The following is a 23,639-nucleotide window of genomic DNA, read 5'->3' as shown; positions in this document are numbered from 1 at the left end:
TTCCTGCCTTTAATTAGTAATGCAGGCTGGGAATACTTATAACTCCCAGAGTGTTAATATTCAGAATGTAAGTTTCTTTATGAAAATCATGTTCTATGACAAAATGCACACTAGAATCTCATGATAATTCCATCTTTATTTTAAGAAATAAGGGAGATGATATGTAAGAATTGCCTTGTACATTGCAATTATGATTTACATATATAAATGGCTAAAATTATATAAGATTGATTTTCCTCTTTTCATTTCACAAGTATTTTTGAATACATAGCTGATCTACATACTAGCTAAATAAAATACACTATTATGTAGGGTTGAGAGTGTGGTAGAGAAATATACAAGGAAAGAAATAAAACCTTAGCACAACCTTAAGAGAATTGTTATGACTGAAGTATGTCCTCAGGCTGGGCGATTTTGCAGTAGCTCTTTACATGAAAGGGTGGTATTTAAATCCTGACTCCTCCACCTACCAACTTTATGACCTAGGGAATTAAACTTGTCATGTCCTGTATACTACTTTGTGAAATGTGTGTATTATTAGGAAATAGTATTAGGTTTACAGTCATTAAATGAGTTCTTATTTAATTAGTAATTTAGAGTTCAAAAATGTTCATTACTATCCCCTATCTCCCAACCCCAACACACCCACAACCAAAGACACTAAAAACTAAGTCTGGCAAATGGTAGCAAAAATGATTCAATGTGGGGGTAAAAGTGGATGTTGAGAGGCAACTTGTTAAACCTGCATTATTTCAGCTCAGAGGTGATGGGTCTTGGCATAAAGCAGGGCTCACTGTGATGGAGGAGATTCAATGAAATGAGCCTATTCATGTGAATGTTGACATTTTAAAATAAATTTTAAAATGTTTAATAAGTTCTGATCTACAAAATAAGTTGCAGAAGTTGTATCAGAGTTCCCATACACTCCTCTCTCAATGAAACATCTTCCACATTTTAAACATCTTATGCAATTACCATCGTACATTTGTCAAAGCTTCTGCACAGCAAAGGAAACAAATAGAATGAAAAGCTTACCTACAGAATAGGAGAACATGTTTGCAAATCAGATATCTGATAGAGGATACTTTCCAATACACAAGGAACTCATACAACTCAAGGGAATTAATCACTCAAAAAGTTGGCTAAGGATATTGGTTTAGGCATTTTTTTTTCTAAGAAGATATACAAATGGCCAATGGGTATGTTTAAAAAAATGCTCAGTGTCACTAATCATCAGCGAACTGCCAGTCAAAACCACCATGAGATAGTACTTCACACCAGTCAGGATGGCTATTACAAAAAGAAATAAAGAACACAAAAATGAAAGACAAGTGTTGGTAAGGATATGGAGAAATCGGAACCCTTGTAAACTGTTGGTGCGAATGCAAAGTGCAGCAGCTGCTGTAGAAAACAGTGTGGGGGTTCTTCACAAAATTAAAGGTCGAAGTATTATATGATCCAGAAATCCTGCTTCTGGACATTAACCCAAAATAACTAAAAACAAAATTGCGGAGAGATATTAACATTCCCATGTTCACTGCAGAACTATTCATTATAGTCAATATGTGGTAACAACTTAAATTCCATGGACAAGCAAACATGGAGTAGACATACAGAGGAGTACAATTCAGCCTTGAAAAAAAAGGAAGTTCTGCAATGTATGACCACATTTCTGAGCCTTGGGGACAGTATGGTAAGTGAAATAAGCCAGTCGTAGAAGGACAAATGTTGCATGATTCCACTTATATGAGGTATCTAGAATAATCAAATTCATAGAACCAAAGAGTGGAATGAGAGTTGCCAGGGGCTGGGGGAGTGAGAAATGGAGAGTTACAAATCATTGTGCATAAAGTTTCAATTAAGTAAGATGAGTAAGTTCTAGAGGTTTGTTGTCCAAAGTTGTATCTGTAGTTAACAACACCGTTTTGTACAATTAAAAATCTCCTTAGGGGGCAGATCTCATGTTAAGTGTTCTTACCACAATAAAATAAAATTAAAAGAACAGAAATGTTAATACATTATGGTCCCTACACTCTGCGCTTTATTTGGATTCCATCAATTTTTTCCATTAATGCCCTCTTTCTTTTCTGGAATCTAGTCCAGGGTGCTACATTGCATTTAGTCGGGTCCCCAGTATCCTCAGATCTGTGAGAGTTTTTTTGACTCTTGTTCTTTTTGACTTGGACAGTCCTAAGGAGTACTGGCTGGGTATCCTGTAGAATGTTGTGCAATTCTAATCATACTACATGTAGGTGACACAATAATGTGCATAAAAAATTATTTTAAGACAATACCCCAATGTACCCTTGGCACACTGCTTTGATATATTGACTCATGCAACATCTTTCCTGCATGGATCACCCGCTGTAAAATGCATATACATTGTCTCCGAAGGAACAATTTGATCAGAACTCTCTCTGATCAACTGTCATCCAGGGTCCTTGCACTCAGTAAGACTGAATAAACTCTCTTTCTTAACACAACAGCCATGTTGATTTCATTTGACCCACGCCAAGTTTTTCCACTGTAAACTTGAATTTGGAATTTAAAATGTAGTTGGTGAAAAACAGCTATTTCTGGATCATTCTTTTTTTAAATTTTCTTATTTCAAATTCTACAGATCATGTTTTCTTCAGTGAGTATGTTTATTTCAGTAATTCAAATCTAAAAGCAATTAATGTGGAATAGATGTGGTAATTAGCCCTAATAACTTAGAAGAAAATGCATCTACTGCAATGACACAAGAGACATGACCCAACTAATTGTTTGGTTTGTGGCCCACTGAGTAATACTCCAGTTAAAATTCTCTGTAGTCTAGTCTTCATGGTTATAGAGGCAGATATAAGACCCAGAGTTTGGCAGAATTTAGAGTATGGATTCAAGCTTCAGTTTTTTCTTTGTATTCTCTGAAATTTCTTGTGTCCTGGAAATAAAATGCCATTTTACTGGCACACCTATTGAAATATACTACCACTTTTGTTACAAACCTCAAGCCTGTTGTCATCTAAAAGAATGTTTGATTACTGAGAAGAGAAATGGAAGAAAGAATGCTTGATTTTTGAGATTTATCATCATAAAAATAAATCTTCAATAAATTGAGTTCTGGTTTCAGGCAGGTCAGTTCATTTCTCTTTTGGTATCTTTCAATTTATGTGGAAAACATGGAGTTCCAGCTCATACAGATTATTCCAAAAATTGTAGATGACCCTTTTTATGGTCAGATACATTCTAATTGTCACCAACTGGGCATGAAGCATTTCTCAGTAAATTTTACATTACAGAAATTGGCAGCAGTGAATAATTGTGAAGTCGCAGAAAATTTATGGGATGTTTGCTGATTTTGAAATCACCTAAAGCAGGTTTCGATTTGAGTTACCTAATCCTAATCCATTGATTTTCACAAAAATCATTTGAAATTGCTAGGGTCTGGATATCACTTCTTTTCTGAGTATCTTTTTCTTATTGATTTTCATATTTCTAATATGTATACAAATAAGCCAGAACAATAGTAGCACTCTCCCTAACATGCTAGGGTTTTGCTTATGTTTAAATGTTGAAGGGAACTCATTTATTTAAATGACCTGCATATAGTTGATATTTACAATGTAAATCGCTATTGAAAAATATATGCTGATTATGGATGCTTTATTTCTGAGGTTGCTTGTAGTTTTTATAAAGGTAGGCACTCATGTTGCTGAATCTGGAGCCTGACATTTGTTTCGGAAAAAGCTAAGATGGAACAGACCATCCATCTAATTCTGCTACAGGCTTAAGTCTATATCTTGGGCTATATCTCATTCATTTTATGGACTTAAGGCTCTTACTTCCTTATCTTCCCTAAGTTTACCTCATCATAAGAGAGGGTTTACTTTTTATTAGTGAAGAAAATAATTTTCATTATATGATAAAACGAATTTTGTGTAGAATTATTGTTGGCAAATATAAGATACTTATGTTCTGTTTCTAAAAAAAGATCATATGTGTATCATTCATATTCTATATTATGTGTTTATAAATTTTATAATATATATCAGAATGGATGACCTAAAACATTAATAGTTAACAAAAATTCAATTTTAATTAATCAAATGATGAATGTTAAGCAAAATATCAGTAAAAGACCCACAAAATCGCCCCAGGAGGCAATAGCATTACACTGGTGGTGTAATTACAATGGAAGCTTAGCTGAGGCCCCATGACCATTCCATGGTAAGATTCTGTAAGGAAATCTCAAGCATGAGGTAAAAGGCATGGACGAGATCCATTTTAAGATTTGTTCTAACTAATAAATTCTATGGGTATTTAATCCTGTATTGTGCCTAGAAAAGGCAAAAAAAATATAAAAACAATTAAGACTAAGATCTGTGTGGTGCCATTTGCAATATCAAATGATCAGCTTGGTCCTTGGTATAATTCTTAGAACTGTAGCAAGGTACTCTGTGATTGTGGTCTATCTCTCTTCTGTTTTTTTACAATTTCTTTGTGTTCTAAACTCATGTTTTAGGTTCTATACTAATAATACTAACAAAGACTGAATTTTAATCAATGGAAAGATTACTGCATATTTTCTATGCTGGTGGTTCTCATAATGTAGCATGCAACAAACTCGCCTGGAGAGCTGGTTAAATCAAGAATTGTGGGCCCCATGCCAGAGCGTTTTATTCAGGAAAGTTGGTGGGGCTAAGAAATTTGCATTCCTTGCAAATTCTCAGGTGTTTCTCTGCTACTTGTTCGGGGACCACACTTTGAGAATTGCTGTTCTATGCCCACTTCACAGAGATATGTGAAGCCCCTTTCTGCTCTCTGTTTTCCCTTTTTATTAAGTTCTGTTTTTCAGAAATAACCTTTTGGCTCTTTATTCAACAGGAATCATGATGTTATCTGAAGGAAATCAAAGTATCATACCCACTTTTGTTCTCCTGGGTTTTTCAGAATATCCAGAGCTCCAGGTTCCACTGTTCCTGGCTTTCTTGTCTGTCTACACAGTCACTGTGGTGGGGAATTTGGGCGTGATAGTCATCATCAAGATCAATCCAAAGCTTCACACGATCATTTACTTTTTCCTTAGTCACTTGTCCTTTGTAGATTTCTGTTATTCCTCCACAGTTACACCAAAATTGCTAGAGAACTTGCTTGTAGAAGATAGAACCATCTCTTTTTCTGGTTGCATTATGCAATTTTGTTTTGCTTGTCTCTTTGGAGTCACAGAGACTTTCATGTTAGCAGCAATGGCCTATGACCGTTTTGTGGCAGTTTGTAACCCCTTACTCTACGCCACCGCTATGTCCCAGAAGCTCTGTGCTCTGCTGGTGGCTGGTTCTTACTCATGGGGTATAATGTGTTCCCTGATGCTCACATATTTTCTTCTTGCATTATCTTATTGCGAGTCTAATATCATAAATAATTTCATTTGTGACCACTCTGTAATTGTTTCTGTCTCCTGCTCTAACCCCTATATAAGCCAGATGCTGTGTTTTATTATTGCCATATTCAATGAGGTGAGCAGCCTGATAATTATTTTGACATCCTATGTACTCATTTTTATCACTGTTATGAGGATGCCTTCTGCAAGTGGGCGCTGGAAAACTTTCTCCACCTGTGCCTCCCACCTGACAGCCATCACTATCTTCCATGGAACCATCCTTTTCCTTTACTGTATCCCTAATCCTAAAACTTCTTGGCTCATAGTTAAAGTGGCTTCTGCGTTTTACACTGTGGTAATCCCCATGCTGAACCCCTTGATCTACAGCCTTAGGAACAAAGATGTGAAAGACACATGCAGAAAATTATTTCTCTCAAAATTGCTTTGTTGCTCAAGATGAGTGTGAGATTATTTTATTTTGGAAAAAAATTTATTCGTCAGGCTACATATTGCTCAATTGCAATGCAACTGATAACTCAGATAATTTAAGCATTAGACTAATAGTTAATATATTTATGGCAGCACAACTTTCTATGACTGATTGTTGCATGCATCAATGCTTAGTGACATAACTGTAAGCTATGTGTAAACCTAAATATAAAAAATATAATTTTGGGACCATCTTTTGCAATCTTTATAAATCATTTTTAAACACTTCACCATATATAGTATAATTTTATATGTGTCTTTCCAAAGTTAAACTAATTCCCAGCTCATCAAATATGTGTAGGTCCAGGGTGGCTTCCTAGAATTATAATCAGGAAGCCTACTCCAGAGATGGCTTTGATAAATGTGTTTGTTACCTTACTGTATCTTTTTCAGCAAACAATCCTTTGCTATTTATTGTATTCAAGGGTAGATGTTGATCTTTATTCATGAAAATCATAGCCTGCTTACAAGTAAACAAAATTGAATAAAATATTTTTCTTTCTTTAAATTCATATCCTATTTCATTCCATGTAATTTTTTGATTAGTCAAGGCAGTGGGATATTAAAATAATAGAGTCCCAGAATAGACTGAAGCACACCTGGTCATCTAAATTTCAACAAAATATACCATTCAAATTCAATGGAGAATTGAATTAGAGAATTTCATCAAACAACGCTGAGACAACTGGGTATCTATACGGATAAATAAGCCTTAACTTTTACTTTATACTATATGTAACTATTAACATAAATGACAGGGAAAACAAAGGTGGACCTATATTGGTTGATTTTTGGGTGGAGAGGAACCAGTGGGTTGGGTAAAAGTGGTTTAGGACAGTAAACTTGTTTCCAAAATTCATTTGCCATTTTTAGGACAATGTGGGTATAGTGAGGTTATATTATTCAACTGTATTAATATACGCTTGGAAGAATGGACTGCCCATATTTGGAAATGAGTTTCCATGAGGTAAATCAATGTTTACAATGACAATAATGATTATTTATGTTAAATGAAAAAGCCACGATCCAAGTTATGTTGCTTATACATCTTAAGACACATACACATTATACACAGAAAAAGACAGAAAAATCACATAGCAAATGTTAATAGTGGTTATCTCTTAATGGTTTCATTTTAGCTGAGTTATCTTTTTTGCTGTTTACTGTAGTCGCCATGTCTTCTAAGTCAATTTGTATATTTTCCATAATTAAATGTTTAAAAGAAATTGATGAAGTAAGCTTGATGAAGCATCATTTCCAGTGACCTAGAAGAAATTACATTTTTGTAAAATGCCACAGAAGAACATATTCAGTCCAATTTCTTAGTTTGTGATATAAAAAGAAATATTCAATAAAACTTCTCTAGGGTCTAAATCCCTGAAGTCATTGAGGTATACATAAGCCCTGTATTTTGCTCCTAGGAGTCAGATTCATATTGCTCTCTTTTTCTCTCTCTGTTCTCTGAGTTTTACTGAATATTAATAAAGAAATATATTCCCATCATACTAATTAAAATTTATTGTTGACTCTCCTGCTATATGTATCAACTTTTTAATATTTTCAATAATGTTTGAATTCTGAGTGGAAACTTCTTGGAGTCTATTAATAATAGAAACAGGATCTTCAGGTGAGTTGGTTTTAGATTGAGTGATTTATTTTGTGTTATCTTTCATTTATATAAGGGACAGGGAAGGCCTGCAAACTTTGAGGCAGGGAACATGACTTTGTTAGTCTAACTGCCAAAGTATCTCCTGAGCCTGTCTTACCAAGGGCTTATGGTGCTGAGCTTTGATCTCTTCCCCCTTCTTAGGGGTGTCATCCTGCTTTTTGTTTTGAAGCTATCCACCATGTGCCTAGCATAGTAGAGTCATACCGAAAAATTTTGAAAGAATATTAGAAAATCTGAAAATGGCCTCAACATCTCAAAATCTTGTAGAAAGGAGATAAGAATACTATGTAGGAAGTAGTAGTGAACACCATATATCATAAAATTTTGACTTCCTGACAGTAATGTATCCACCAAGAATGTGGAAAATGTCAGAGTGAAAAGGAGACATTTCTTCGTGATTGTAGTTTTCATTGAACACTTTATATATTGCACATGCTAAATGAGTACACTAGAAAATGAGAATATTCCAGGTAAAAGAAAAGAAAAATTAAATAAGCCAGGGAATAAATGAGCATGTGTTGTTCCTTATAAGTTGAGAATATTGGTATAAATACCTGGGAATAGCTAGGGTAAGGCTTTAGATAAATCTGAGCAGGAAAGATTAGATTAGATAATTTACCTACTAGGGAGAAATCAAAGTTTTCAGAGACAAACACAGTCATAATAACCAGAATAATCAAGGGAAAAAGAGATGTTCTCACAGTGCAGGCTGGCAGCCCTAAGAGAAGTTGGCTGCATAATCCACTTGAGTAATGATGGCAGTTTGCTAAGTCCTCCATAGACACCAACCTGAGGTAAGAAGGAGCCGGATAATAATGAGAAGGCAAAGGGAAAAACAACAACAATTTATTGAAGGACAGCAATTGCTGAATTGAGATGGTCACGGCCTAGAGGAGATCCTAGAAAGAGGGCTGAGCTCCCCATTGACATCTCAAATTGTACCCACATGTCCATTGCTGCCCACTTGATCTGTTTCTTAGATTTCAAAAAAAAATAATAAAAGGGTTTAAAAATAATACCACTTAGTCATAGCAGTAAGAATTAAAAGAGGAATGAGTGGGGAAACAGACACTCCTGGACTCCACTACTGTCAGACTTGGTACTAAACGTATTAACATCATTTCCTAATTTAATACTTACACATCTATGAAATATGTATTATCATGTCATTACTACTCATAAAGGAGTTGAGGCTCAGATAATTTGAGTAATTTGCCAAAGATCAGACAGTAAATGACAAAGCCTGGCATTAAATTTTAATCTGTGTATCCAAGCTCACTCATTATACTGGTATCTCATCAACTCTTTGTCACTTTTCTGCCCTTTATGCATGTAGGAAATACATTTTTTTTAAGTGTCGAAAATAGCATTTAGCTATGAGGATAATAATAGTTTCTTTCTACCTTGGCCTGATCAGACAAAACTGAAATGGTGTCTTTGTGAGATTCATACTAATAGTCTTTTACTAACTTGCATATTTCAGATATGTGCTTGTTATAGGCTAACTTCTTTTTAAAATCATTGTTACATGATTAAAGATACCTCTGTGGTAATGAACTGATTGCAAATACAGGATACTTTTGCTTTCTCAGAATAATGTATACAAATATAACAAAGATTATATGAAATAAAACAAGACAATCATGTATGTAGCTTTAGTCAAACCCAATATTCCCAACACCAGAAATTTTGAGGGTAATTATGTAACCATTGGTATTTATTACCATATTCTCTAGCTTTCTCTAGAGAATACAGAAGGCTGGAGCAAAACACTTTTGAGTTACTCTAATTCAGGTAGTGCATGAGTATTTAATGTTGTAATAAGCTTCTTAGAGTTATCAGATTAAAAATTTTAAATAGAAAATTAAAAGATAATTATCAAGGAATCTAGATGAGTATGTTGAGACCCGTGACACTAAGTGAGAAAACACTTAAGTAGGAAAGAAAACAGGAAAGAGGGAACAAAATGTCATAAATGCACCTTCATTGTTTTACCAGGTTGTTGCATTATTTTTAGAACAGGAAGGCCATATTTGTAGCATCAGGATGGAATCAATGGAAATCTTGAAGATATGTAAGGTTGTCCTTCAATGTCTATGTATTTTTTTCAAAACTCAAAAATTCTTGTGGCAATTCAGTGAATTGGCTGCCTTTATGATCTTCAGTTTGAATATCATAACTATTGAAGTATTAGCACCTCTAATGTTTGAATTTATCTGATCTTTTGTTATAAATTTTAGGTTACATTTATATTCAATGTATTAGTACTATGAAAAAGCACCAATCTGCGGAATGATGGAACTGTGAGAGACACATGTCTTCTACAACAATGTAGAATAGTCATCTACGTAACCCAAAACTTAATTCCAATTCTGCTACTCAGGATCAACATCAAACCCTAACTCATCACACACGAGCTGCATAACCTCAAACATGTTCCTTAACCTGTATATGCTTCAGTTTCCTGTGTGAAATATGGGGTTATTGTTTTACAATTTGTGGTGTTCCTTGATGATCTCAACTTATTTGAATGTTTAGCACAATGCCTGCCATGTGGTAAATGTTATATAACTGTTATATAACTGTTATATAACTGTTATATAAATGTATTGTCATTATCAGCGCTAGTATATTTTTGTTACTATTCTTTCATGTTTTCTCCAACAGTAATCATGCTGTTGGCTGAAGGAAGTCAGAGAGCTGGAGCCACGTTCACCCTCTTGGGTTTCTCAGAGTGTCTGGACCTCCAGGTTCCCTTGTTCCTGGTACTGCTGACCATCCACACAGTCACTGTGGTCACAATCATCAGAATCAGTCCCAAACTCCCCACCTGCATGTTACTTTTTTTCTCAGCCACTTGTCCTTTGTTGATTTCTGCTATTCCACTACAGTTACACCCAAACTGTTGGAGAACTTAGTTATGGAAGACAGAACCATCTCTTTCACAGGATCCATCACGCAATTCTTCTTGGCTTTGCATGTTTGTGGTGGCAGAAACATCCATGTTGGCAGTGATGGCCTATGGCTGATTTTTCACTAGTAGATGGGCCTACACATGGGGAAGAGTCTCTTCCCTGACACTCACCTATTTTCTCCTCGCATTACCCTTCTTTGGGTCTGATATCATAAATAATTTTGTCTGTGAGCACTCTGTTATTGTCTGCTCTGACCCCTACATCAGCCAAGTGTTTTGTCTTGTCATCGCCATAGTCAATGAGGTGAGCAGCCTGGTAATCATCCTCAGTACATGTATTTTCATTTTTGTCATTGTCATAAAAATGCCTTCTGCTGGGGGCACCCAAAAGCCTCCTCTGCTTGTCCCTCCCACCTGACAGCCATCTCCATTTTCCACGGGACTGTTCTATTCCTTTATTATGTATGGAGCTCCAAAATCTCATGGCTCATAGTCAAAGTAGGTTCTGTATTTTATACTGTTGTGATTCCCATGCTTTACAGTCTCAGGAGCAAAGATGTTGAAAGAGGGCATCAGGAATTTAATGAATCACCCAACACAATTTTGTGGAAAATTTGTATTTTCAAAAGGAGTTTGATTTATTTCACTGAGGGTTATTTAATTCCTCTAGTAGAGATGGTGATTCAAATGAGTTGGTCAGTTTACCAGATTTTTAAGTCTCTTATAACTAACCAGTTATTTTATCATTTGATTTCTATCCACTTCAGTTCTAATAAAATAGCTGTGAACTGTAGGTGAGATAACGTAAGTGTTGTGTGTTGAATAGTGTCCCACAAAATATCCATGTCCATCTACAGGTGAGGAATATGACCTTATTTGGAAATGGGATCTTTGCAGATGTTATTAAGGAAGGATTCATGTGTGACCACACTGGACTAGACTAGGTGTGCCCAAATCCGAAGACTGTGTCTTACAAGAGAGAGGACACACGGAGACACTCAGGGAAGATGGAGGCAGAGGCTGGAGTTTGACTGCTACCAAGCAGGAGGCTCCAGGAGCCCCCGGAATCTGGAGGATTCCAGAGAGGATTCTCCCCTGGAATCTTCAGAGGGAGCACGGCCCTTGCCAGCACCATGATTTCAGGCATCTAATCCTGAGAACTATGAGGGAGTAAATTTCCACTGTTTTAAGCCACCAAGCTTGTGGAAATTTACTGCAGCAACCTAGGAAGTTTATATATAACACTATATCAGATGGTGAAATCCAAATCTCTTGGCACATATATTGACATGGGAAATCCGTTTTTGAAACATTCTTCAATTCTACTTAGGCAATGAAAATGTCAGGGTTATAGAGGCATTCGGAAAAGCAGGCGGTGACTAGGGTGTGAATATGGAAGAATGAGCACTGAGGGGCTTGCAGGCACCATCTCTAAGATCTGGCCAAATTCTTTGCTTCTTTCTCCCAAAGGGCCTCTTGTACTTTTGTTACAGTATAAGAAGAGCTGTTAAACATGGTGACTCTGGATATCAAGTAAAAATGTTGATTTTATATGAATTTCCAGAAGGAATACCAAGGGGACCAACCATGAAACATTCATAGTTACCAACCTTGCGTATCTTACAGTGTGTCAAACTTGATTTTGTAAATTGCATTTACTAACACAGTGACTATCATAACTCATTTCAAAAATGGTTTGTGTATCCTTGTTTTGCTTGTGAAGGTTAATCTCTAGTTACACATTTCACCTGCAGAGCATAACTTCATCTGCCAGACAAATGTGGCATGGGAGCCACTGTTGTGATTGAAATGCCCTCTAAGTTGATTATTCATTTGCTGGCCTTAAGCCAGTGACTGACCGAGTCAGGAAAAAATTCAAAATGTCATCTCTGTTTATCTCTTGCTAAGCACAGTTTGTATCACAAAGGTTCCGCAGGATGTGTACTGTGCAGATGCCTGCTGTTGTTGCTCCAAGTCACCTTGATGATTAAATAATAATTGTATCTCCAGAGCAAGTGTGTTGATTTCGAATAAGTCCTTTTCACCTCACCTTATACTATAAAGGTATACCACAAAACCTTGCATTATATGTGTGAGCAAGTAGGCCATTATAAAACATAAGCAGATATTTTACTTCTACTTTTCCTTAGTTATAAACCAGGGATTCTACATAATCCCACATATTACCATAATATTTTGACCAATTACTTACATACTACATCACACTTTTCCAGATAATGTTACTCAAGATTTATTCACTCTGGGAACTGAAAACTTCCCATTTTAATTCCTCCAGGGAGGATTATATGTTTCTCTCTTTTTGTGTGTGTGTGCGTGTTATTAAGTAATGCAAAATGTATACACGCTCAAAACAAAGTGAGTATTATCAATCATTACCCTTTAGAATGAATTATTTTATTACATACTTTGAAGTACATGGGCTTGCATAGGAAGCAAGGATGAATTCTCTTTGGACTTGGGTTTGTGAATAAAAGAGGAAAGAAGGTGATAAATGGCAACATAGAAAAAGGCAGGAAATACAACCGGAGTATGTTCATGTATTTAAATTAGCAAAATATCTGGCTAAACCACCAGAATTGCCATGAAACCAAAGGTCATCCAAAACAGTGATTTTCAAACCTTACTATTCAGGCAAATCGTCTGGGGATGCTCTAAACATGCGGATTTTGGTAAAGTGGGCCTTAGGGGTGCCCATGACTCTGAACTTCTAACAGACTTCCAAGTGACACTTTTGTTACTGGCCATTGGACCAGACTCTGATAGCTAAGAATCTAAAACCAACATATTTTTATTTTGGATAAAACCTTCAGCTGGTATAGATTCATGTCTAATTGTGTGTAGAGTCATCAGGGAACCTGTAAAGTGAATTCCTTATTTCTCCTTTCTTCCACTGGCAGCAATTTGAATAATTATTAAAATAATTTTACTTGTTATTAAAATAAAAATTATGAAATTTTTATAGTTGTGAACTTCACAAAAAGCACAGTTTAAAAAAATATGAAACATTTAAACTAGAGAAATAAAGTTTTCATAATCCTTGTGGTCCCCTTTTAATTTCTTTGTATTCAGATCGTTGCAGACAAAGTTTCTGCAAGAGTGAACCGAGTGGAGACTAGCAGGGCAGGAAGTCAGAAGGGCAGGAAACGGGATCCAGCAGGGCTTTGTCGTTCATTTTAGGAACGTTGGCTTTTTATTTTGAATGAAATGGGGAAACACTGCAGTGTTTTAGAAGAATGATATGATGCAACTTAAATTTTAAAAGAAAAAAATGGCTATGTTGACAGTGAGCCAGAAGAGGAGAGGAAGGGTAGAAATTGGAAGCCTGTTTGTGGGTATACAACTGACTGCATAAGGGGTGATAAATTCTGCTGTTCTCTCTTGCCTCCTAAGCCACATGCAATTCTTTACGAGAGAATTCTTGGCAGTGCTGGTCTGTAACCTCCCTGGCTGTTTGTAGTCTCTGCTTTACGCCTTTGCTGGGTGCAAGCAGCTGTGCGCCATCCTTCTGGCTGGGTGCTCCCCGTGGGCAGGGTCCTTTCCCTGATACATGCTCTCTTGGTATTGCCGACTGTGAGGCCATCCTAGCTAATACATTTGGTGTGAATGTTTCGTTTCCCTTTGGAGCCTGTTCACTTTACCCAGATAGTGTTTTTCACTTTAGCCAATTTTGATGAATTAAGAAAGCTCATGGTCATAAATTTCTAGCTTTCGTTTTCATTACTGTCCTAAAGGTACTTTCTGCCCATGGGCATCACAGAGCCTTCTCCACCTGGGCCGTCTGCCGCACATCCTGCTTTCTCTCTCTAGTGTATCCAGCTTCAAAGGCTCACGGGTAACTGTTCAAGTCAAGTTTGTGTTCAGTGCTGTGCTAGTCCCCACATGGGGACTCACTGAATTACAGCTAGAGGTATGAAAATATGAAAAGGCCGGTGAGGAAATGAATGGGCTCCAAAATATTTTAGCATTCAATCCAATCTTTATAAATATATTTCTCTGAAATTATTTGTGAGTCTATTCAAATGTCCCCTTCCCAGAGAATTCTTCCCTAATAACTTAATAAATGATAGTCACTCTTTACCTGTTTAACCTGATTTGTTGTTCATAGCAATAGATGATATTTTTAATACATGCAATAATTTGTCCATTATTTGATTCTCTCAGTAGAATATAAACTCTAAGAGAACAGAAAGTTCTTGTATTATTCTTGTATCTTGAATCTCTGTGCCTAGAAAAGTGCTTAGAAAATACCTTTGGCCTTCAATGAGTAAAAGAAGGAATGAAATACAAATTTCAGATTAAATTGATAATATTTATTATTATGTCCTGCTTACTTCGGTACACTTTGGATGATTTCTTCAATGATTATAGCTCCCACTTGAGATTCAAAATGCCAAAATAACAGAGATGTATTCAAGGAAGACTGTGCTTATTTACATGAATGCTTATATGATTGTTGCACTATGGAAAAATATTTGTTGGCTAATTTTACATATTTCATTTAAACTGGATATTCTATAACTGCTTGACTATTATACATCTGTCAGAACCAAAAAAATGATGCTTCCATCATCAAAAATATCTCTCCTAGTTAGGCTTGATATTAATTTTTAAAAATTAGTTATGTTCAATTTAGAGATTTTTTTCCTTTCACAGCTTAATTCAGATCAGAAAAATTAAAGAGTTTATTTAGCTAATTATAGTAAATATTTCAGGCAATTACAGTTCATTTGGACTACCTAGTCTCAGCAACTCAGATCTGTAGGGTTCTAGATATAATTGATAAATAATATCCATAGATTAGAATGATCCTGGTTGACTATGATGGGAGAAAGTTATTTTTAGCATGGATTAAGTGTCAGAATACTTCTAGATCATTCCACATATTTCTGACTAAATAGCTTTTGGGCTCTGACCAAATGATAATTCTTGCTTATTGAAGATTGAATAATGCATCACTGCTAGTATTCCTGAAGTAAAGCACCTCAAAAATATTTAGTTTTCAGGAATAATTATGCATGATTCACAAGAAAAAGTATCTGAAATATGCAAATATGGCAAAATATCTGTGGAAGTCTCTCTGTAAGCAATGCATATTTATTTGCAATCCTTATGTTTCTATTGAGAATTTTTATAAAAGTTGGCCTCTCAAGACATAAAGAATTCCTCTATGATTTCAGAGTAGGAAAACATTCAGAAGGCAGAATAAATGTTACTGCATTGAAAATTAAATCATATTCCATTGGTACACATGGGAATGTTGAAAAGAGAAGTCTGGAATGAAAGAAAACTTTTGTAACATATTTAACTGGCTAAAGATTAATCTCTACAACATAGAAATATCTATGGCAAACTAACTAGGAAAAAACAGTAAATGAAATGGTGATAACATTTGAAAAATATGTGACAGATCATCTTCAGTTCATCCTTGTGTTTCCTAGACATAATATTTTCTGTGTATACCATGATATGAAGAATTGTAACAAATTACTGCTCTGGGGAAACTCAAGCACATATGCACAAAACGAGATGCACAAAAAGTTCAGTTGCATATTGCTTGTAATGACAAAAATGGAAATAGCTTAGATATACATCATAAGGAAGGCACTAGTCATACAACTGACTGCTGGACAAGTTGAAATGATTGCATCTGAAAAAAATGTACCAGTTCTAAATCTCAGAAGTGTTTTTCAATATCATTTATAAAGCTTGAAAGTGCAATGAATACCATATATTGATTATGGATATTCACAGAGACAGAAAATAAATAATATCATGGAAATGAAAATCACCAAAATTAAAGATGAAGCTTATCACCAAGGAGAGAGCGAGATGATTGAGATGGCAGGTTATGAAAGAGTCTCATTCAATTGTAATGGAAGGTTTACAAAAATAAGCAAATGTTGTATTTTTTCCAGTCAGCCTCTCTCTGCTTTAAAGCTGAAATGTAACTTAGAGCACATTTCACCTGCCTTTTGTGAGGGAAAAACACCTCAGAACTCAGTGGCTAAAAACAGCTTGGTATTTCTCACCGTTCTGTGCGCTGTCTGCGTGCTTCTTCTGCCGGTCCTACCTGGGCTGGTTATGAGGCTGCAGTCACTCAGGAGCTCTGCTGGGGTGCAGACTTCCAAAGTGATGTCACTCTTTTGTCAGGTGACCTGGTGCTGGCCACTGGCCGGGGTGCCTGCACTTCTCCCAGGGTCTCTCATCCGCTGGTAGGTTACACTGGCTTCCTTACGATCTCAGAAAACTGCAAGTGGCGGCTGTAAGGCATCCTGATGCTACTACTCCAGAATCTTTTTAAGAACACTCCCATTACATTTTCTTGGTCAACAGGTAGCAGTTCCAGCTTAATGGAGCCGTAACTATGTTCACTAGTGGAACCCTCAGTCCTCTAACCTTTCAGAGCTCATGGTTTCATTTGGGGAAGCAGAGATACAGCTGGTGGAGCATTAAGGAAAACAGGGAGAAGGGAGAAGAGCCACTTCCGTTTCCAACCTGGATGCATAAATTCTGGGTCCTGCAAATTATTGGAGAAACAACAAAACAGACAGGTTTCAGATTTAGGGAAGATTAAACATTCTGGATGGATTATTCCATTCCTCTTAAGTACTGCCAACAGGGCTTGTCCCACAACTAGGTTTTTAAAAGCCAATGTTCCAGGCACACTTTCTGAATTTCTGAATTCTGGATGGGTGCTCCTTCACCACTGCTTTTCAGGAGTACCCGGGGCAGGATGGAATTGCTACAGGCATCTACTGCTGTGTGGTGCCAGCATATTGTGCAAATATGCTTTTTGCCATGTTCGGGTTATCATAGGGCACACCTCACGAGGCTACAAGCTCAGGCTTTGAAGGAGAAAGCTATGCAAGTGTATGGACCATGGTGCATGGACATCTGGGTCACGTGCTCATGCAACTTCTGTCTTCAGGAACATGAGTGGGATTGCCTGATGGGCATGCTAGTGTTATGCACTGGTGACATAGGCAAACCCAGTTCATGATGGGAAGTGTAGCTTGCATACTATCTTGTAGCTGACTGTCAATCATTCAGTTTCTACTTGGGTCCATTTAAGAGTCAAAAGCTGTTTCTCAAAGGTGAATAGTTATCTGCAGAAGAAGTTATCACCTTGCTTAAAATCCTGTAAGTGTGACCTCTAATTCATTATATGGATTTATCCTACATACTCAATAGTCCTTATCTGAAAATATACTTCAAGGACAGTCATATCAGCTGGGTCATATGGCCCAATAGCGCGGCAGCTGGCATGGCAGATTGGTCTTGTTAGAGTTTTGTCTTCTTTTGGGATCCACTCAAAATGGACAACCTTTTGGGTAGCTTTATAAATGGGTTGGAAGAACTTGACTAAAATTATACATTGTCACAAAATCAAAAGAGGCTCATTGAATTTTGGTGTAGATGAGGCAGGATTTGAGAAATATTGCCTTACTTTGGTTTTATTTTAGTTTTATTAATTCCAGAGGGCATTTTAATTATGTGCAAACAAAGCCTGGTTAGTCAGTTCCAAATTGCAGTTTTTCTGTGTAATTGCAAGGAAATTTCAGTCATTAAAAATTGTACAAGAGACTGTTTGCTTTAATTATGTGTTTTGATGCTTGTGAGGAACAAGTTGCTAGTGATTCTCTAGAGTTTGAGTCCCCAGGGCTACAGAGTTGGATGTAAAAGCTGGTGTCCCAGTTACACTCAGCTTACAGAGAAACAGGGGGTAATATCCTGTTCCTCTGTAGCAGGTAAGTTTACTTAGGTTTTCTATGAAACTGTGAAAACACTATTTTCCTGATATGGTAACTGGGGCCTTCTTTTAGTTTTATTTTTATGTTAAGTTACTGTAAATGCTTTCCAATTCTGATTACAATAACATTAAAGAAAGAAGTTAACATTTATGAAAGTATTTGGCTTCAGGTCCATTGACAACCATTTCACAAAGAATAGAATAAACTTAGCACCTAGAAATGGGTATTTATCCATTTCCTCTTTACACACAGTAAATTGGGATACAAGCTTTCACAAGAATCAATATGTGTTAGTTCTGAGAGAGCTGTTGTTACCTGATGAATGTGAGACACTTAAGAAAGAGATCCCTGTAGAGTGTCTGGGCTAAAAGAGAGGCTCACCCTTAGGTATAAACCCTACTGAAGTGTACGCTCCACTCAAGTCCAAAGGGGCCATTGCTCTCTCCAACCCCTCAGCAGGTTAACTATTCAATGAAAGAAGTAGACTTAACTGAACAAAAGGCATTGAAATAGGATTGCTATGCTCTTTTCCTAGATTTCTCCAATATATTACTTTATCCTTAGAATAGAAATATATCCTCTTGAAGTTTTTACTTGATTCGTGCACACAGCCATAAAAACAGCAGCAATATACACTCGTCTTTGAGGCAAACATTGCACATTTTTTTCAGACTCTTTCACTGGTTTATGCATTTTTGTGCAAACATTTTCTATCAGTTATGCTACTAGCTAATGTGTGGATGTACATGCTGCAATATAATTCCCTCTTATGGAAACACATATTGCAATGGAAGTGCGGAGACGTTTAAGAGGCTCAGCTTGGATTGGTATATCCGTAACAGTTATCTGCCTGAGGCATTTTCTAAATAGAAGAAACCAGGACCAGTAACTCTTCTCTTTAATTTTATTATTTTTTTGTTCTACCTTAGAAAGTCATGCCATGGCTGTCACTCACCTCTGCAAATCTCTTTGGCAGGAGCAGCCTTCTCCTCGGAGCCCCTCCTTTTAGAGGCATTGTAGTGATGGCTGCAAGAAATCTGAGTGTGGAGGCAAGCTTTGCCCTCTTGGGTTTCACAGATTACCCATGGCTTCAGATTCCTCTCTTCCTCGTGTTTCTGATGATGTACATTATCACTGTGGCAGGAAATCTTGGCATGATAGTAATCATCAAGATTAACCCCAAATTTCACACTCCCATGTACTTTTTCCTTAGCCACCTTTCTTTCGTTGATTTTTGTTACTCTTCCATCATTACTCCCAAGCTGCTTGAGAATTTGGTCATGGCTGATAACAGCATCTTCTACTTCAGCTGTATGTTGCAGTACTTCCTGTCCTGCACGGCTGTAGTGACTGAGTCCTTCTTGCTGGCGGTGATGGCCTATGATCGCTTTGTGGCCATCTGTAACCCTCTGCTTTATACAGTGGTCATGTCACGGAGGCTCTGTGCCCTGCTGGTGTCTGGGTCATACCTCTGGGGTATGTTTGGCCCCTTGGTACTCCTTTTCTGGGCTCTCCAACTAAACTTCTCTGGACGAAACATAATCAACCACTTTTTCTGTGAATATACGGCTCTCATTGCTGTCTCGAGCTCCGACACACGCATTCCCCATCTGCTGCTCTTTAGCTTTGCCACCTTCAATGAGGTGAGTACACTGCTGATCATCCTTGCTTCGTACCTTTTTATTTTTGTGACTGTACTAAACATCCGTTCTGCCAGTGGGCGTCGCAAAGCCTTCTACACCTGTGCCTCCCACCTGACGGCCATCACCATCTTCCATGGGACCATTCTTTCCCTCTACTGTGTGCCCAACTCCAAAAACTCTCGGCAAACTATCAAAGTGGCCTCTGTATTTTACACAGTGGTCAACCCCATGCTGAACCCTCTGATCTACAGCCTGAGGAATAAAGACGTGAAGGATGCCTTCCGGGAATTAATAGACACAAAAGTCCCATTTCGGGGGACCCATCTCAAAAGATGTGTTCGATTCCAATGAACCATGGAACAGTCTTCCAAAACCTATAACATACATTTGCATGAGATTTTTATATGTTGTGGGTTAGCTCACATCTCTTGAATATGCAAATACATTAAATCTAGGATGGATTCCACAGGATTTTGAATCATAACGCATCTAGTTCTTCAAATTTTCTGAAAACAAACACAGAAAATACTACAAAGCTCAATAGCTGATTCAAATTGGGGAATCAAGTTACTGAGAGAATGATGATAACTCACTTTGACAAGGCCTTTCTTGCTTTTATGACAATGAATGACCTGCCTTTAAATTTGTGTTGTCTGCCACTGAAGCATTGTAGCTTTGTTGGGAGATACCCATGGATCTTCTCTGTGATGAAAGGGGGGATGACTCTTTTCTGGCAACTTCATTCCTTGGGTTCTGTGAATTCTATGAGTGGACAGGCTTGCACTTTAAATAGCTTATGTTAGAAGTTCAGAGGGCAAGTTATAACTATTGGGCAGATAATGACATGGAGTTTCAATAAACTAATTTAGATGTGACTGAAATGGTTGCTTTAATAAAACAGGAACTCAACTCTGTTAACTCTGAATCTGGTGTTTTTTGCTGGAGTACCTCTGTAGCTATTATTCTGAGGGGTGACAGAAAAGTAGTCCATCTCCGTATCAATATGTAATTACAAGGGGGAGCAAGGGTATATCCAGACCGGAGAGGTTGGGTGGGGTCCCTTTTTGTAGCTGGGTGTTAAGAGAAGTGGATGACTGCTTATAAGGAATAAATGGGTTTCTCCCACTTCATTTCTCCCAGCAACTGACTTCAGTTTCAAAGGTAACTTGCCCTAGGCTGGGAACTTGTTTTCCCTCTGGAGTTAGTTAGATTGTCCAGGAAAATCACTGGGGTCATTCCAGTGTAAAATTGCTAGAAGGCTACATTCCCAATATTGTCAGGTCCAAAAATCACTACAAGTATTATCTCATCTAGTTCATATGTATTAGGACTAGTATGGATGTAGTATACATTTTATCTGTGTATACTAAGGAATCATATTCAAAATTTCCATTCTAATGTTTATTTGAGTGACTAAACAAGCACAAATATTTAGTGGGAAATACATTAAAAATTAGAACAAATTATAGTTGGAAGGTTAACCCTACAAACTTAAAAAAAATTAAAGTTTTTGTTAGAACAGTGTCATATTGGGATAAAGAGGTAGCCATGGGAGAAAAAGATAAAAGTAGATCTCTTCCTTAATTTCACACACCAAAAGAGAATTCTAAAAGCAAGCTTAAAACTTGGGTTACATGAATATACAAAACTTCTTGGAAAAATAACTGAAAAGAAATTAAAATGACAAAGAGCTAAGAAAAAGTCACCATTTATATCACGTAGTGTAGAAAATGACAATGCTTTAGAAAAATAGACATAAAATATAATCAGTCCATATAAAAGGAATACAAATAGCCTTGATTACAAAGAGTTGTTCTAAAGATATGCAAATGAAATCTGCCTTCAGCCATCATTTCTCACCTATGATAATGGCAGAAATCCAAAAGTTTCCAAAAGGTGAATGAGTGAATCTGCAGGAAACAGATATTTTCATACATTCAGGACAAGAAGATAACATGGTACGTGTGATTTGAAGTGCTAGCAACATTACATATGTATTTATCCTCTTTCAAATCACTCACAGTTCTATGAATCAATCCCAAAGTTAGAACAGCAAAAAATATATAGTTGACATATTCAAAGGCATTGCTTGTCATAACAACAGACTGGATGAAATCCAAGTGTTTATTTTATGGACAGGTGCACTTTTTACAAACTCCTATGAATGACTTAGTTCTTTCAATAGGTGGATTGATAGAGAAATATGCTGTCCTACAAATATAATTATATTTTAAATGATTTGAATTTATAGACTTGGAAATCAACAATTTACTGTCTCTAAAATGTCCCAATCCCTCAGGACAAAGATCCCTCCCATGGTGTTTCCAGGCTGCACAAATGACTTTTGGCCAAAAATAAATTGGGGCAGGGAAAAACATCAGTGTAACAGGCACTCCTTGTAGTAACTTGTCTTGAGGCTGGTAGTGTTGGCTGAAGTACTTTTCATTTCCTTGGATATCTTCAAAAGACATGAAGGTTTTAAAATTACACCAATAAAACTTTTATAGTTTTATCATCTCAGATTATTTCTGCAGAGCTGGAAATCACTTAATGAAAATGTATTGCAAAAGTACACTAGTAACATCAAGCCATATTTCATCATTGTTCTAAGGAATACCAATATAGAGGCACAAATGCACTTTAAAGGACACCCATAGGTACACCCAGGTAGGCTTCCTTCTTTTTCTTTATGTCATAAATAATGTCATCCTGAATATCCAAGTTATATTTTTGCAAAAGGGACTTAGAAAGTACAGAATATCACCACAAAGTGCAAAATTGTTGAGATGCATGAAAAAGTTGTGTATTTGAAAATACACTGTGTTTATTGTTCCTTTTGCCCCAAGCTTCACACTTTTCTCAGTTATTTGCATAATTTTCTCACTCACTTCATAACGGTCCAGGCTCAAATAGTACCTTACTGTGGTCTTGTCTGACCTCCCTATTTAAAATGACATTTTCAATAATACATATATTTTAGCATTTACAATTACTAGAAAATGATTACACATTTATTTGCATTTTATATTCCCCAGCAAATTGAAACTTGTTGACAAAAGGGTATTGTTTCTCTTCCCCCAATGCCGAAGATAGGATCTTTCTCAGAGTAAACTCCTCATATTTTTGGTATGCTTTGCTCTACTCCCAGTTTCTTGGAAGGTCACGTTTATTATTCAATACATTCATGACATGACGTGCGCGGGTCAGGAAGTATGGATCCACAGGGCTATGGAGTAATGAACTTAACAATGGTGTGGTTGCACGAATCACACTATTTTGCAATTTCCTTTCACACAACACTCAAAGGGGGGGTTTAAGCATATTTTAAAAATCGCACATATCACGGATCAATACATCTCATACTGGTCACGATGGATGGTTCGGGTCCAGGCTGTCCCAATCAGCCTCTCATCTGTCCCAAGGGAAAACGATGCAGCAGAGACAGTCCCAGTGGAGTGGTGCGTCCGTGACGGAGCAGGAGTGCAGGCAGATGAGCAGGAGCAAGCTTCGGAGCACACGTCTGTGGTCCTCTCTCAGGGACCTCTGGGATGAGCTTGCCACGGGGGCTCTGTGTCCAGTCCCTCACATAGTCCAGTCCATCCATTCAGGAGTCAAAGATAAGAGGGACAGTCCAAGTGTGGTGTTGTCCAGCTCAGGCGTTCACTGGCACGCCTGACATATGGAGTTATCTGGTTTGGGCATTCACCAACATGCCTTTTAGGGTGGGGTACGTTTACAGAGGCAGTCAGCGCAAAAGCAGGCAAGCCTGACATAAGCAACTCCATGTTGG

General features: G+C 37.1%; 2 protein-coding genes and 1 pseudogene across 2 annotated transcripts; all 3 read left to right on the top strand.

Moving 5' to 3' along the window:
- Nucleotides 1-4,807: 4,807 nt before the first annotated feature.
- On the top strand, nucleotides 4,808-5,848 carry LOC118931142 (olfactory receptor 5D13-like). Its single transcript, XM_036923337.2, has one exon. It carries the CDS (start codon nucleotides 4,872-4,874, stop codon nucleotides 5,820-5,822), a length of 951 nt encoding a protein of 316 aa, XP_036779232.2. The 5' UTR covers nucleotides 4,808-4,871; the 3' UTR covers nucleotides 5,823-5,848.
- A 4,344-nt stretch (nucleotides 5,849-10,192) lies between these two features.
- Nucleotides 10,193-16,721, top strand: LOC118931143 (olfactory receptor 5D13-like; annotated as a pseudogene).
- A 2,507-nt stretch (nucleotides 16,722-19,228) lies between these two features.
- Nucleotides 19,229-20,200, top strand: LOC118931144 (olfactory receptor 5D14). Its single transcript, XM_036923338.2, has one exon. The coding sequence runs from the start codon at nucleotides 19,229-19,231 to the stop codon at nucleotides 20,198-20,200; it is 972 nt and encodes a 323-aa protein (XP_036779233.2).
- The last annotated feature ends 3,439 nt before the right edge of the window (nucleotides 20,201-23,639 follow it).

The sequence above is a fragment of the Manis pentadactyla genome, chromosome 9 (genome assembly GCF_030020395.1).
Source record: "Manis pentadactyla isolate mManPen7 chromosome 9, mManPen7.hap1, whole genome shotgun sequence".
Taxonomy (NCBI): domain Eukaryota; kingdom Metazoa; phylum Chordata; class Mammalia; order Pholidota; family Manidae; genus Manis; species Manis pentadactyla.
The sequence above is the reverse complement of the archived record's forward strand: the minus strand, read 5'-3'. Positions and strand labels throughout refer to the sequence as shown.

Excerpts from the sequence above, each read along its gene's own strand:
- LOC118931144 (XM_036923338.2), top strand. The coding sequence starts at position 19,229 with ATGGCTGCAAGAAATCTGAGTGTGGAGGCAAGCTTTGCCCTCTTGGGT.
- LOC118931142 (XM_036923337.2), top strand. The coding sequence starts at position 4,872 with ATGATGTTATCTGAAGGAAATCAAAGTATCATACCCACTTTTGTTCTC.